The sequence below is a fragment of the Arachis duranensis genome, chromosome 7 (assembly GCF_000817695.3).
Source record: "Arachis duranensis cultivar V14167 chromosome 7, aradu.V14167.gnm2.J7QH, whole genome shotgun sequence".
NCBI lineage: Eukaryota > Viridiplantae > Streptophyta > Magnoliopsida > Fabales > Fabaceae > Arachis > Arachis duranensis.
Genome location: NC_029778.3, coordinates 9,390,205 through 9,407,868, shown reverse-complemented (window position 1 = coordinate 9,407,868; position 17,664 = coordinate 9,390,205). Strand labels below are relative to the sequence as shown.

The window sequence follows — 17,664 nt, the reverse complement described above, 5'->3', positions numbered from 1 at the left end:
ACTTTCTCAGTTCTGGTGGGGACAAAAAGGTTCTAAAAGGCGGATGGCTTGGATTAGCTAGGACACTATGACTCGCCCACGAAAAGAAGGAGGCATTGGATTTAAAGATCTCAGAATCCAAAATCTGGCGCTTTTAGGCAAACAGTTTTGGCGACTTGTAACACAGCCTACTTCCTTATTATCCAAAATCCTAAGAGGTAAATACTTTAGCAATGGTAATACTATAACGGCAGAAATTGGAGTCTTACCTTCTTGGGGATGGAGGAGCATATTAGAAGGCCGAAAGATTGTTGAAAAAGGTCTTAATTGGGCTGTGGATATTGGTGAGAATATCCGAACCTTTGAGGATCCTTGACTGCCTCCTCTGTATCCTTTAATGATTTCTGACATGCCAAATAGACAGGCTATTTCTGAGTTGGTTCCAAGAGTTAAAGATCTAATTACTGAAGATAGGAATTGGAATTAGAATCTCATTCAAGAATTATTTCCCCAAGACGTTGCAAACAGAATTTTGTCAGTTAAAATTCAGCAAAGTAGGGACAAATTGTAATGGAATTTGAACAAATCCAAGCAATATGATACAGCTTCAGGTTACAAAATTGGCTATTTATTTTACCATCCACCTCTGGAACTTTGCCCTAATTATATGCAGCAGAAAAAGGCGTGGATTGATCTCTGGAAGTTGAACTTGCCTCACAAAATTAAGCTATTTATCTGGAAAGCTCTCCATGGCTGACTTTCGGTTCTTGCTCAGATTCATCACCGCATCCCATCTATATCACCAATATGCCCCTGCTGTCATGAAGCAACGAAAACAGTCACTCATTGTTTGATTGATTGCTCTAGAATTAAAGACGTATGGTCTCATAGTTATCTTCGTGATTGTCTTCCCCCTCAGAGTTCTAACGACTTTTGGACATGGTGGACTGCATCAACAGAGATACTTAACGCGTTGAAGAATGCTGACCGTAATCCTCAATTGCTTGCCATCATTTGCTGGAACTGCTGGAAAGCTCGCAACCAGTTGATTTTTGAAGGTTCTACTTTTATGCCGTCTGCCATTCTATCAAGCTCTGTCAAGTTGCTCTGTGAAATCCAAAGAACTCTCAGTTTAGGTCGTCATCTCCATGAGGCAAGCTCTTAGTTGCATTCAATTTGATTTATCATTCTTTCTTCTTTAAGATTTTTCTTCGTTTTTCGACCACGCACCATTGGATGAATACCTTCAGTGTAGTGTTTTTGGAAAATTCCCACCTTTTATTATGTTGTCCTGCTTTTGGACATCTTTGTATTTTATTTTTTAATAATTAATGAAATATAACCTACTATCTTTGGAAAAAAAAGTTATTTTATACAAAATTTGAATTGAGCCTAGAGCGTCAAAGTAAGGTGCAAAACGGCTGTCAAAGAAACAAGTGCATTAAAGTAAGGTGCAAAATGGTTGTTAAAGAAACAAGTGCAAACGGTTATTTAGATTTGAAAACGACAAAGATCATTATAAGAGTAATTGTATAGAGTTTTAGACAAACATTGTAATCAGTTCAGTTTTCCTTCTTCTAAAGAAACACTTGAAAATCCAAAAATACTCTCGACCTCCTGACATTACACACTAAAACTAGAAATCTGTGAAGTCTAAACTCAAACATGTACTCTATTTTTTATTTTTACTCAAAGTTCTTTATTTTTATTTGTTCTTCTTCATCTTTTTTTTTTCTTTCTCTTCTCAATTTTTGCATTTTACTTTGCCTTGTATACCTTGTAATTTTTTAATTTTATTTTTGAAACTACAATTAAGACGTTGAGACACTTACAAGAGGAATCATTCCACTCTTTGAATTAAGATGGTAAAACAAAACTAAAAAATTATTAATTTATTTGTTGTTAATAATAGAACAAAAAATCAAGTAAAACAGTTTAAAATTATATTTAGTTATATCTGTAAGTGTCATGTAAAATAATTTATAGACAATTTTATTTATATTTAATTATTTTTATTCTCGTTTTTAAAAATATTATAAATGAACATAAGAAATTCATAATGATCAATAAAAGAAAATATAATTATTTTGTCATGATATATTTGGATCTCAAAAAGAGAAAACCAAATACATAAATTAGTTTTGCAAAACCTCAATCCTATTAAATATTATTTCAACATAATATTATTAAGATTATCAAGATGTAGTATTAAATTCCGCTGCAAGACCTCGTCCAAGCAAAGGCACGAGGAAAGGATTCTATTATGGTAATGGTGGATAAGATGACAAAGTATAGTCTCTTCTTTGTCCTTTATTACATAACATAGAAGATGGTTATTTATGCTAGGTAATTAATGACATTTTTGAATAACATAAACAATAGACTTTAAAATTGGCTTATAAAACACACTACATTCTCAAATTATTGACCTAAATCTTAATATTAGAATAATCATCCGCAGATCTAGTAAATTGAACATCCGATATATCTATTTTTCACATTATTTAATATTTTCATTGTCAATCTATACTTTTACAATTTAAAAATTGACTTTAATATACTGTCCGTGTATCATTTAAGAATATGTTATAAAATCTTTTTTAGTTTTTAATGTATTTAATGTATTAAAAATGTAAAAAAAACTCTATTTAATAACTTTTAGTAAAACATTTTTTTATAATATTTTTAAAATATGTCCCTAAAATGATGTGAAATAGGTAAGAGTAAAACAGGTGACATGAAAATTAGGTTGTATTGGATGCTTATTTACCGTAATCAAATGCAGCTCCCAGGTTTGCAGTTCTGATGGGCATGCAGAAGAGGAGGCAAAGTTGATCCTTGGAAATTGATGGCACTGCTGAGGAGAACTCAGCTAAGGTATTGAGCTTTCTAAAAAAAATATTAATAAAATAAAGGTAAAACAAAAATGTTATTTTAGTAAAATTCTCAAACCTCCCCATCCATGGAAGGCAAAAAACAATGGACACAAGTTCTGTACAAGAACAAACTGTTACAACAAGGAACAAAAACAAAACATATACATCTTGAGGCAGTGAATTTTCTTCTTGTTGCTTACAAACAAACCAAAAATGTGATTGCAAGCTTTCCTATATGCAGGGAGAAAAAAAAAAATTAGAAGATAAAAATAACTCGTACTATTTGGACTTGTAAACATGGGAAAGCCACGGATGCTTTAGTGCTTGTCTAGCAGTAGGTCTTCTTTTAGGGTTGATGCTAAGCAAGTATCTTACAAAGTCTATAAACATTGTATCAGAAACTTGTAGGTGCTGCTCCAATGATGACTCCTCTGGAATTATGTACTCCAATTGATCAGTCTCCTGTATGAGACATCAAATATTAGTTTAAAAAAAGAAAAAGAACAAAAATAAACTGAAATCAAAATTTAAAACAAGGATTCCATTTGGTTGATGTATTTAAGGTCATTTTCTCCTTTTCCTTCTTTGTTGTTGAATTGCACTGAACTCTGTAAAGTTATATTACACACGGCATCAACCTCTCTAAGGTTAAGTTATACGAAATCCAGGAATCATGTGTATAATATTACCTAAACTCTAGGGGAAGCTAGTGTAATTTACTCTAATACACATGCTTATTCTTTTCAGTTGCTGTATATTTCTTTCTCTCCCAAAATGCTATACCACATTTTCTTTTATTAGTATTGAATTTGCATTCACTGTGAAATATTTTAATTGAATGCAGCCATAGCAGTATTTGAAATTAAGCAAGAAGTGGAATAATAAAATTTGATAAACCCTCATAAGAAAATGCAGAAAAAAGGTACTGCATCACGTCAACAAAATCCTTGCTATGTATCTAATACACTTAGAAACTAGAAAGGAACTTATTTTTGTTTTTTCTGTCAAGTAAAGAAATCAATGTGACATATATTCACCGGCATGAAGAAGAATGAATGAACAAAATTTGTAAACCTACTGACAAAAAAGGGAAAAAAACAATGGGAAACAAACCTCATTTACATAATAAATATCATATTCTTTGGTGAAGTACTTGTGTGTATCTTGCCCTTTAACCAACATCTCTAGATCAATAGGACCAAGCATTCCAATCATACGCGCTAGAATCATCACAACTCCATCGTTTGGAAAGAGCACCTACAGAAGACACAAATAATCAGGATAAATCAATAACAAAGAATTTATCATAATCTGAATATAAATTATCCCTCAATATATTAGCCAACCAAACTGCATAACTTACTGAATTTCTCAAAAAGGATTTAAATTCCTAAGCTTATGTTAAAGTTACGGAAAAATCCATTTCAGAATATATTAATAGGTAAATTAAAACATACTTCACCAGAGCATAGCTCAGCCAAGATGCATCCGAGAGACCATATGTCGATTTTTTCGTCATATTGAAGGCCTAACATAACTTCAGGAGCTCTATAGGATCGGGATTGTACATATAGGCATAGATTGTCGGATTGAAAGCAACTGCTTCCAAGATCAATAACCTTTATCTCACATCTTTTGTAACTTTTTATTAGAACATTTTCTGGCTTCAGGTCACAGTGAATGATTCCCAAGTTATGCAAGTAGTGCAACGCCTCCAAAACCTGATGAGTAATGAGCTGCAAAGAAGGATATGAAATAACTATGATAATTATTCTTTGACCACATCTCTATTTCTTACAAGAAGCCATTTTGTTTAAATTTCTGAATGAACTATGTAGCAACTGATAGGCTATGTTATAATCAAGAAGAGCACAAAAGTTATTAGTCTGATTGAACAAACCTGTAGCCTATTCAATGTAAAATATGCTTCTCCTCCAGATTCTTGGTTGAATTTTTGAAATTCATATAAGTTTGCTCGGAGAAGCTCGGTTACAATGAACAAATGTTCCTGTGAAGTTTCCATTTGAGGTAAGGACTCAACATTAACATTTAAGATCAAACAGGATGTGAAAACCGAAAAGACAGAAAGATATGTTAATCATAAATTTCAATTTGACCATTCTAAATACAGTACGAGAAAGGATAAATAAACTTTCCTTGTTCAGCATATAGGCTTTCTTAAATATTATAATCCTGTACAGTTAACTTAAAGGCATACCTGATGGTAGAAATAATCGTAAAGACGCAATATGTGGCGTTGATCTGCTGGATCATGCTTATTGACAAGTTTCAGAAGCTTGATTTCATCTAAGCTTTGATCAAAGAAGTCTTTGTCATTTTTAATAATCTTCAAGCAAACATCTATTCCCGTATGAAGATCGTGAGCCTGGACAACCCTACTGAAGGCAGCTGAGCCAAGATACTCCGTTATATAGTACCTGCCGGCGATGATTGTATTCAGCACAATTGGGAGCTCCTTATTTTCTTCAAACCCAGTCCTGTAGATTCCATAATATTTAGTCCAAATCTTGGAGATATAAAATAGATATTCCCCAAGAAATAACTACTGGGTTAAAATCAGCAGAGTTAATGCAGACTAAATCAACAAAATCCAACAAAGTGGCATCAACTCCTAGTCTCCTTCACATTCAAAATCAGTTTATTCCACACCATTACCAGGAATATCACGCAGAAATAAAATTTTAGGAAGTAGGACAAAAGATAACCTCCAAAACAAACCTGTTCTTTCTGTGTATAATTCTCAGGTCAAATACTTCATACTCATCCTCTTGAGTGTACTTTAAGAGCTCATCATCAGTAGCAACCTCTCCATCTGCAGCAATGTCTGGATCTTGGCACTCTTCGGCGAAATCTCCATCATCTCGAGCTTCATGGTTGTCAACTCCTTTTGGTAGATCTGTTTCAGCAACTTTGATAGTTATGTCGAAAGGATCCTCATAGCCTTCACTTTTCTCCTTTTTAGTGTAGTAGTTGAAACTTCCATTCTCAGTATGCTCAAGAGCTGAACCAAAAGAGCTAATATCTCCAACAACCTTCAAATGAAAATCATTCAAATGAATCTCCTTCAAACTAGGATAGCTGAAGTTCATAGGATCCCCGTTACAAGGCTCTCCTGAACCATCACAGCCTTTGCAAAATGGAACCTCACAACCATAGGATACGATTTGTTTCTTGGTCATACCTTCCGATTCGGCTTCAAAATCCTTGTTATCATCCACTAGACTATAGCCTTTTGAATAAGTCGCATTTCCATCCCTTCCAGAGGAATGATTATAAAGGCATACCTTGTCCATGTACATATCATTTGATTCATTTCCCTCTAACCCAGATTTTTTGTGGTCGAAAGCAAGACTAAGAGGATTGTCATGTTGGTTTTCCATTTCTGCTGTCATGACAAACTTATCCTCACTTTGGTTCCCAAAGAAATCAGGCCCTTCGAAATTCGGAGTCATGAAATAGTCTTCGTCCTTTTCATTATACCAATATGGTTCATTTTGCATGTCGAAATCATGATAGTCACGCGCTGTGCCGAATTGAGACATTCTATCAGATGAGGATTCAGAATCATTTTGGGTTTGAGACAAGGAACTAATACCACTAGGTTTTAGGATGCTCTACTCTCATGTATGGCTGAATGGAAAATTGAAATCAACTAAGCAAAAGGAAGAACAGAATATTCATGAATTGCAGAATTGGTAATACATAAATCTAAATAAATCAGTGATGAACAACGAGAAGTGAGTAATTTAAAATTTTCTTCATAAAACTACAAAATGCAGTGAAGGATATCTAAATTTTACAAAGTTTGACAAAAATAAGGGAATTTCATTTGCATGCACGGCCAATTTAATTAGTTGAAACATATGATAATATTAATAGTAATTAAAAAAAAAGAAAAAAAATAATTGTGCATATCATCTAAACAATAAAACAAGAACCACGAACACTGAGTACAACAGAAAATTGAATTGTTATAATGATAATACTAACATAAAACTAAACAAATCTAACTGAACAAAACTTCCGTCTTCGTCGGTGGCATCACAAAAAAAAAAGAGAAAACAGAGTAAAGTAACTAACTGTTCAAGATTTTTTCTCATTACTTCGAAAAAAAAAAGGAAAAAGAAAAAAAACAGTGATCATGGATCAGCACAGATAATTAAGCACCATAACAAACCAAAATTGGTTCGAATTATGAACACGTAATGCAAAATCAAAGAAGGAACCTGAAGAAGGAGCACGAGAAGTAGACGAAGCTATAGTAACAAAGTCATCCTCCGAGGAAACAGAGCAGGCTCCGGAAGCTCCGGCGGCGGCACCGGCACGATCCTCCGGCAGGAGAGAAAAGGATCGGAGCTTGAGCGGTGGCGGAGGAGGAACCATTGGAAAGAAGAACTTCTCGTAATCGAAGGATCGAAGAAGGTTTTCATCACTACTAGCTCCGTTCTTGTCGATGATATCTTGTCTGAGTGCGGATTCAGCTTGAGAGAGACCGTTCTTTCTGAGGAAGTGGAGAACGGCTTCTACTTCTATTCCGTTTGAAACCGCCATGGAAAGTGCGAATTGAAGAAGCAAGAAAGGTTCAGAGGAATGTGAAAGTGGAGGCAAAAGAAGAAGAAGAAGAACGGGGTAGGAACACGTGAATTAAGGGTTGAGTGAAGGGTAAGAATGTAATAACACGCATGGTTTGTGATGTGCATGCTCGAAAGTGTTGTAAAAGTAACCTAAGCTAAATGAAGGGTGCTTGTGTCTTACACTCTTACCAGCTTTGAAAACGAGCAGAAACAACGAGAGAGAAAGAAGCTCTTGATTTTTTTTTTAAATTAAATTTTATATTATTTATTTATTTCAGTTGAATTGTTTGCATAGTAATAAGATTACTAGAAATTAAGTTACTAACAACTTTAAGTAATTTAAAGTATATACTGATTATTCTATGTTAATTATTGGTGAGACTAATCTTGTTTTGAATTTATTCTACCAATTTTTTCATCATTTAATACTACTAATGACATATCCTCACACATAAATACTACTATAGTTAAACTCTCTACATTACTATTTGACGATGATATTTCTGCCAATAAGAACCATAATTTTTTTTAGAAACCTTTAAAATAATAATAAAAAGGAAAACACATTTGATGATGATTAATATTGATAATAAAAAAATCATTGAAGAGCTCTTTTTCCCTATTACATTTATAGTATATATAATTTATAGGCAAAATATATAAAGAGTTTGATTGTAATTCAGTTTCTATTTATTGTCATCTAATGAAGTATTTATATTTATACTTATATTTATATTTATAAGAATTTTAATTTAAAGAAGGATTAAATTAAATATTTTTTGCCAATAAATTATAGTTTAAATGGCATAATTTTTTCATATTTGCTTAAGAGGTATAGCCGTATAGGTTGCATTTTGATCAAATCTTTCCATCTTCGATAAAAAAAAAAATGAAATATTTTTTAATATAATAATATATAATTAATTATTTATATACTTTTTTACATGAACAACACATCCAAACTAAGTTTAAATATTAAATTATTCTACACTATTATCTGCATGATATATATACGTTGTGTGCAATATTTTTAAAATTAATCTATATAACTATTTATGATAACTCGACACATTTTTATAATTCTGATTAGATAATTTATATATAGCTTCTCTATATTATTAGGATATATACAAAAATAAATAAATAAACACTTATATTGGTTAATGGTCACTATTACATATTAAACTGCATTTGAAAGAAAAAATTGAGATTGAGATATATATAGACATTAAATTAAGTTTATATATTATATTCATTGAAATAAGTCTTAATATTGTATTTGGTATAAAGTAAAAGATAGAGATTGAAATAAAAATTAAACTTTAATTTAATTTGTATAAAGGATAAAGTCGAAATTAATTAATTAAAATGAGAATATTTTTTATAAAAAATATTATTAAAATTTTAGTTTTTATTCTTAAAAATTTTAATTTTTTATATTTTATTTATTAAAAATATTAAAAAAACTAAAATTTTATATTTCAATATTAAAATTTTAGTTTTAATTTTTAATCATTAAATATATTATTAAGTCTCAATCCTTTAATTTTAATTTCAAGTGTCTGAGAATAAACGTTATCTTATTATTTGCATGGAATTCGACAAATGGTATTAGGATGTGATGTCCACGTCACATGAAGATTTTTTCTTGCTTTTTTGTTTTAAATTTTTTTTTTCTGCTTTGTTTCTTTATGCCTTTATGGTGGGAAGTCAATATGTGTATCAGACTATCAGTGTATATGGGACCATTCTCACTTGATTTATTTATTTTTTCTTTTTTTCCTTTTAATCTTTTTTTTTTCTTAGCTGTGTTTTTTACTTTAAATTTCCAGAACGTGTTTTTGGGGTTTCTTTTGCACTTTTTCTCTCTTTTCTTGTTGGGGGAGTTCATTCTTTTCATGCCGATATTAAATGACATAACAAATCTTTTTTTAAGGAAAAAAAAAAACTAAATATAAAATAATGTTTAATGATGGTACAAAAACTATATTATTCATGCATAATGTACAGAAATAGTTTTATTGGAGGATGTTTTTATAACTTTAAATCTTTCATCATTGCTGCTTCACTTTTTCGCACGATTCATATTATAATATATATGGCATTATTGACTTGCTATGTTCTTTGAATGAAATGATAATATAGTTATTCATTCATTTATCTTTATATTTATTTAATTTATCATATTGCCCTGATTATTTTCTTTATGCTTCGAATATTCCCCTATAGAATTTTATATATTTATTATTCCCTTGTATTATTGTGTGGTTGAAGAATGAAAGAAGCAAAGAAAGTTGAAAATAAGGGGCAAGTATAAAGAATTATTATATATAAATGAATAAGTTAGAATTAGTTGCTGATATTGACAAAGTGTGCTTCCTTAAGCAATTTTGGCTTCTAGAGGCTATGTCACATAGAAAATTAATTTATAGAAGTTGGTCAAGGCAATTTTTTTTTTCACACATGAATATCTCATGAGCCGATTCACTAGAATAGGAGTGTACGTGTCCGGTCAAAACAGATTTTTTTTTTTAAATTAGAAGTAAATTTTAAATTTAAAATTATGGATAAAGATAAATAAATTATATTATTTGAATTATAATTCGTTGGTTGTTACAGATATGATTAGGCTCATAATCAATTTTAATATTTATTAGATTTATTTCANAAAAATATAATATTTAATTACTATTTCATCGTAAAATATATTTTAATTATAAAATTTCTTTTCGGAATGAATATATTCAAACTGAATCTAAAAAGAACACTTAGATCAAAATAACAAACTTGAATCTAATTGGGCTAAATTTTGAACACTCCTATATATATTAGAAGCATAAATGGATATCTTCTATATTATTTGATTGAAATCATCAAATTAAGGAAAGAAAGAAAGAAAAAGAGATAATTATGAGAGAAGCAAAGATTATTAAGTTATTATAATTATAATAAAGTAATATAATAATGAAATTAGTATGTAGGACCACGTGCACATGTTGAATCTTAGGAGTAAATTAAAGGTTTTTGCAGGTATAACCTACTTTTGATTGGAGGGTCAAGAAATCAAATCAGTAACACACACAAGAGAGACCCACCTTTGGTCATAATAATGTTTGTTTCTCAATTAAGTCTATGAAATAGAGTCGCTACCAACTCCTTTTCTTTTCATTTTTCCCTTTTATTTTCTTCTTTGAATTGTATTATGTGAAAGATATTAACGGATAAGATATTGTGTTAATTCACTATCAAATTCAATTGGGATATAGTAGAGCCATTCAACCAGCTTCAAAGGCCACCTTTGAATCTTTTATAGCGTAATTCTCTTATAATAAGTTATAAGTATTAAAAATGGTGTTTTTAAATTTTAATACTAGTGTGTGACTAAATAGAAAGAGATTCATAGCATTCATCTTAGGTAATTAACAATGTGATAGGCATCATAGTATTTATCTTCTTGCATAAGTAACAGTGGCAGAGAAGATGGATGAATGAGAAAAAACATAAATCTTACCCAAAAACAAAGAGCACATCCAACACTACAAAAAAATGTTGAATACTGTTAGATTTACAGTCAAATTTAGTGTCGAAAATTAGCGTCGAGTTTATCGACGGATTTACCGATGCATTTAGTAATAAATTCGTCAGGTAAAAAAGTTACCGTTAGATTCGATTTTTTTACGCTAAATCCGACGGTAATAATTGGGGAGAAAGAAAGAAAAATTAACGCGATCATTACCGGCAGATTTTATCCCCCGATAAAGCACAGTGTCATGTTTTAGTCAAACACAATATATTACCGTTGGATTTATCTGCCGGTAAATCCAACGGCACTTTTGCCCTAAATTAGAATAGCATCCCTTCTCCCCTCATTTTGAAAGACCCACTCTCTCTCTCTCTAAACTACTTCTCTCTCTCTCTGCATCTCACTCTTCCAAACCATGCCTCCAGCAGCCCACTCTACCAGCACCGATGCCACCAACAGCCTCCAAAGAATCTCCTCCTCAGTCTCACTCTTCACAACGTCAAAACATCCTCACTCCCACTCTTCCAGCGTCAAATCTCCTTTCACTTTCTTAGCCTTTGACAATGACGAAGTTCCTCCCTCTTCTCCGTCGTCGACGCCGCCCCACAATACCCTGACTCGTGTCCCGCGGCGATGCGACCCTTTCCTATCCCTCCCTCATCCTTGAGGCGCTTCTCTCTCCGTCCTCCTCCATGGCGCCACGCACCAGCAGTTGCCGTCGTCATCCACGCACCAACAACTGTCATTGTTTTCCACGCACAATTGCAGCATGCACTAGACAGTATTCGATTCAAGGTTTTTTAATTTTGTCTTGATTAGGATTTTTTAATTCTGTTTTGATTTATGATTTTTTTAATTCAGGATTTTTTTATGATTTTAATTTTTTTGTTGAATTGTTTGATTTAAGGGAAGGTGTTAGATTATGAAATTTTTACTATTTTAGCTTTTTTTATTCTTCTGTGATGGTTGCATTGATTTCTGGAAAAATGTGGTTGCAGACACTCAAGTAGTGAGTGATTTTTGAGAATTCTATCTAAATTTTATATGCAAATATTATATAAATGATTGAATTGTATGAGATTTTAGTCAAAATATGTTTTTATGCTAGTTTTTTTTCTCAGTTGCATGTTGTAATGTGGTAGGTTTGACAATTTAATTTTGCACAATTTGCTAAATTGCCTTGACAATTGTTTCTACATATACTGAAATTTCATATTCATGGTATAATTTTATGCTGTGTCTTTTGTAGTCTTGTATGAGACTTTAAATAGTCATGTAAATTTAGTTTTAATTTTGGAGTGATTTAATTTTTTTTTCTTTTTGCATTACAATCTAATTTGAATGAAAAGTAAGCTGATATAAATGTTATGACCTTCTGTTTTACATGTTTTTTAATTATTTCTAAAGAAAAGCAATTGCAAGTAAAATTAGACTTTTGCTTTAGAGAAATTATTCTATCTTTTCTATACTTGAAATTTGAGTATAAATTCTATTCACTTATCAAATTACACTCTTATTTGATTATACATGAAACCTTTATGTTAAAGTATTTGGTATAAGCAATTACTTTTTGCGACTGATTTAATTATCTTTATGTAGTCATTTTTTTGTATAGATCCGTCAAGAACAAGAAGCTTGTTGACTCTAGTGTTCACAAGGGTAAAGCACCTAAGGGAGATCGAACTGATTGGATTTTGCATGAATACTGACTTCAAGATAAGGACCTTGCTAATAAGGGTGTTCATTAAGTAACTATTGATCTCTCATTCATGAAAATTAAGTGTATTTCTACTTTATTGAGACTAAAGAAATATATGTTAAAATATATGCTGTTAATTATTGTTATTTGTTAGTATTTGTACTTTTCTGCCCATATAGGGATAATTAAGAATCTAGGATTGTTATATATCTTCTTATCGTCTTATGTTTCACTAGAAGATATGCTCTTAGCTGATGAGCATATTTTAATACATGAGGATTAACAAATTTTTAAAAAATTTAAAATTTAAGTTTATCATCAGATAAATACGTTGGTAATTGTTAACTAATAATATATTACTATCGATTTTACCGAAAAAAATCCGACGGTAAAAATTACCAACAAAAATTTTTCGATGGTAATTAGTAGCGAACGAAAAAATTTGCTAGTAAACAAATAACGACGAGGTTTATACTGTCAAATTTATTCCGACGTAAATATATTATCGACAAATTTTTTTAATAAATCTGCCGATAAATCTGACGATATCTAACAAATTTCTTATAGCGCAAACACAACAAGAAAAAAGCAAAAAAAGGGTTAAACAAAAGAATAACGACGACAATAAGTAAATAACATAAAGTCAGAAGATCAAAAAAACACGAAGAGAAGAAGATCTGTGAAGAGAGAGAAAATGAGGAGTGAGAAAACTAGAGAAAAGGTGGTGAAAAGAGAATCAAAAGATAGAGAATGAAAAACTACAACAAAATAGATAGGAAAAAGAGGAAGAGAGGTGGTAAATTTGGCAAGAAGGTCAAAGTGGAAAGAATGAGAAAGAAAAAAAAGGAAAAAATAATAAATAGATTAGGATTAAAAATTTAAATAGTAAAAATAAAAAAAAAACAATAAAATGAAAATATAAAAGAAAATTCGTGTTCGTGTCTAATATTAGTGTCTTAACTGAGAAAAAAACATCAAATATTTGTATAATTTTTGTATGTTCTGGATTAATATTATGTATATTCATAAAATATTTATATCTCATCAAATAAACAATAGACATATATCATCGCATTTATGTCTATTTAAACGAATAGTAGTATCACATGATTTGTGGAGCCACGAACATACTGTAGAATATAAGTTGAAAAATGTTGATTTTTAAAAGGTGGAAACTCAGGATTGACTTCAGATGAAATTGATAGTTGAAAATTGTAAGATGAAAATTTAGTCAAATCAGTCAAACTATCTTACGATTCTCAGCTATCAACTTTACGTGAAATCGACTGCACATGAGTTTCTACCTTTTTTAAAAAAATCAATAATGTAACCGAATTAAAAAAAAAGACCTTTTTGAGTTTTTTTACCCTAATAATAAATAAAACATAATATGAGTTGAAACAATACGCGTTTACTTCACTTCACTTTAATTTTGTTTTTTCAATCCCATTCATCACTCGCCACAATACAGTACCAGACTCATCACTGGGATGCTATTGTAGATTTGTGGTAGAATCATTAAGCGTTTTTGTTAAAAGAAAATAAAAAATAAAATAAAAATCCACCCTCAATTTCATCTGTTCACTTTATAATAATGATTGATGTCCTTGCATTCCTTTTTGTTTTCTTTTTTATACCCTTTTTTCTTTCTTTCTTTCTAACTGGCCCCTGATCTCGGACAAACAATAACGTTCGAATTTCAAACAAGTTTGCCCGTTGCTGAGGCCACACGTAACATGCTAAATTTGTTGAATTAATGTCACTTTATGTTTATGATATTATGAAGATTATTATTTATTAGTGACAGGGTGTAAATATAAATGTAACATTGCATGCTTCAACCTCAATGAAGCTCAACCATTGCATTTATGGCATCTTTCACATAAACGCAACAGTGAAAAATGTCAATTACTTAGAAGTAAAACTACGTACCCAAAACAATTATATTGTCCCACAATTAATAAATATTTAGATCTTTCTGTACCAACTTAATTTTCGAAAGTAGTACACTTGTTAAGACTGAGAGTAATTCTAAGGGTTTTAATTTACCAACAAAAGAGTCATATTCGTAAAATTTATGAAGATAAAAATTATTAACGTAATTTTTTAAATACAAATGATAAAAAAAATGTATTTATTATTATAAGTAGTTAATTATAAGTTCTTAGCCCAAAAAAAAGAAGATATCAACTAATTAACATTAGGAAAAATATGAGGAGCCAATGAAATATTTGTACAATGTGTACAATGAAAATTTATGGAATGTTAGAGATATAATCATTAGTGTTATCTTTTTCTATCAGCTGAAGTTTTTGAAATGAGTGGTATCATGACATGGTATTAGAGCGTTAGATCCGAAAGGTCAAGTAAACTCCAAAATCAGTTTAAGCTTTTGGGAAGATGTTTATTATCCCTAGTACTCGGATGACTATTCTAGTTAGTATGGGAGATGTTTATTTTGTTACTCAATAGTCAATTATCTCTATAATTATTCTAAATAATATGTGAAATATTTATTTTGTTATTCAATAGTCCATTGTCTCTCTAACAGATCCTTAACATTAATATGTGGTTCTCTTCCTTTAATTGGAAAAGATAACAAAACCTAAACATGCAATAATAGTATGTCATCCATTAATAATGTTCTACTAAAGTTGTTAGGAGCAACTTCACTTGGTGGCTTTATCAATAGTGCTAATGGATAATTTAATCTCCTGGTTTAAGATCCTGATCCTTTACATTTAGATGGATACGATGCATTATTAATACGTACGTAAATTTTACGTACAATCATAATTGCAATGATGTCAAAGGAACTCTATTTCTTATTGTCTCAATCTTAGATAGTTAGATTGCTTCTTTGTATAGATAAAAAATGAAATTCTCAACCTATACGCTCTGGAACATATAATAAGACAAATATTTGATAACAAAAAAATATTAACTACAAATTATTAAAATTTATTATTTTTAATTTATAATACACTCTACAATAAATAAATATTAAATAAAATAAAGTTGGACTATTTTTTTTTTGTTCTTCTAATATTACCGAATAAATTAAGAAGATGAGAAATCTATATATTTACATAAATTATAAAACCTAAATTATATTGTCAAATAATAACTTCTTAGTACAATAAATTTCGTCAATATAACTATTGAATTATTTAATATTTCACTATATAAACAGATTTAATAAATTTTTATAAAATTTGAGATTAATTTTATTATATGTCATCATAACATTTTATTTTTAAGTATTATTACGATTTTAAAAATACAAGTTTTATAAAATTTGGTAAGACATCTAACATAAACAGATTCCCCCTCTCTATATATACAGAGAGTTGTGTTGTTTTTGGCCCTAGGATTCAATAATAATCCAAAGGAGCAAACTTTGAAAATGAATAGTGGTTTATTTTATAGGGTAAAGAACCATTCAATTCCTTAATGATGATAATATTTACTTTGTGGAAATGATGATTATATTATATTTATTATTATATACCATTAATTAATTTATCTTTTTTCCTAATTGTGTGGTGTGTGCAAAGTTTAAGACTTAATAAAAAAATATATATCTATTTAGATTTATTCCGATTCCTTGTATGACCATAATTATGATTTGTTCAACATTAGTGTGGTATCTTTGGATCATTGGATGCCACAGATGGTTTGAAGCACCTTCCGGAGAAAGAGGGCAAAGATTATTGTACAAAGAATTGATAGTTTCCTAATATATCCTATTCTAAATGAAAGTGACACCAAAAGATAGTGGAGAACCCCCAAATGAAAAAAAAATATAAAAATAAAAATAAAACCCTACAAAATTTAAGGAATTAATTAATCTTTTTTCAAACTAACATTCAACTAGTGTTGTCCTTTTTTATCTCTATCTTTTCTTTCTCTTTATTGGGTTGTTGACTAAAAAAAAAAGTGTTTGAAATTTTTTCAATAATATTTGAAAGAGAAAAAAATCACTACAAACAATCAAAAAATATTTTATTCAATATTCATTAATTGTTACTAAAATTAATAAATATTAAATAAAATAAATTTAGACTATTTTAATTGATTTTTTATTGATGTCTTTTTAGTATTACTGGAATTTTTTATTATGTGATTTTTAAATTAAAAAAATATTTGGATCCAAATTTAATTAGGTGGTGATGATTACTACTTAATTAATGTCTTATCATAGACACTATATATATTGGCATAATTGCTATCATCCAAAGTTTTCCTTCCTAGAGATTGGATCTAACAAACAAGAGATCTGTTGGCACGGCAATGATTTTTTTCACCATCCTCGTTATTGATTTTTATTTTTTTTTTGGAAATCAAACTTAAAATAAATATAGTGACGGAAGAAAAGAAAAATAAAATTCAACATATATACTGAAAAAAAAAAAAGATTGAATAGAATGATTATAAATATGAGATGTGTATGTACTGTACCAAAAAAAGAAATATGTTATTTTTGTACATGAAATAAATAGAGCGTTTATCTAACTCAATATAATCACATTATTAAAGGTTTAATTATGTTATTACTTATTAGTCTCTCTATAGATGTGTCATTATTTGTTCTCTCCTCTAAAGCTATTACTTTATTTTTTGTTCCCTCTTTTTCATATGATTAAGGTTTTTTTTTCCCTCTCACCTAAAATTACTGTTAATTGTAATATTATAAGAACTGAAACATATTTAACCTTATCAAAAAATATTGTGTGTTAGAAATTTAGAATACACTTTTTTTTAGTTCAGAAGAATAAACGTAAATTGGTCTTCTTTTTTTTTTCAGTGGACCAGAAAATATTAATTTAGCATTTGTTTTCAGTATGTGGGCCTTAGAGAATGAAATCTTTTAAACTCAAGTATGGATACTTTTTCTCAACCATTTTGGACACAAAAAAGGCTTGGTAAAAAATTATAAGGAACATTAAAATCTCTATTTTTTTTACTGTTTCCTTTGGGCCTCTGCCTAAT

At 29.9% G+C, this 17,664-nt stretch overlaps 1 protein-coding gene across 1 annotated transcript; it reads right to left on the bottom strand.

The window, feature by feature from the left end:
• Positions 1 to 2,889: 2,889 nt before the first annotated feature.
• Positions 2,890 to 7,617, bottom strand: LOC107457629 (uncharacterized). Its single transcript, XM_052251934.1, is given in 7 exon segments — positions 2,890 to 3,317; positions 3,969 to 4,112; positions 4,313 to 4,591; positions 4,756 to 4,863; positions 5,074 to 5,353; positions 5,595 to 6,495; positions 7,103 to 7,617. Coding segments are annotated over 7 exon segments (2,220 nt in total). The 5' UTR covers positions 7,428 to 7,617; the 3' UTR covers positions 2,890 to 3,134.
• Between the last annotated feature and the right edge of the window lie 10,047 nt (positions 7,618 to 17,664).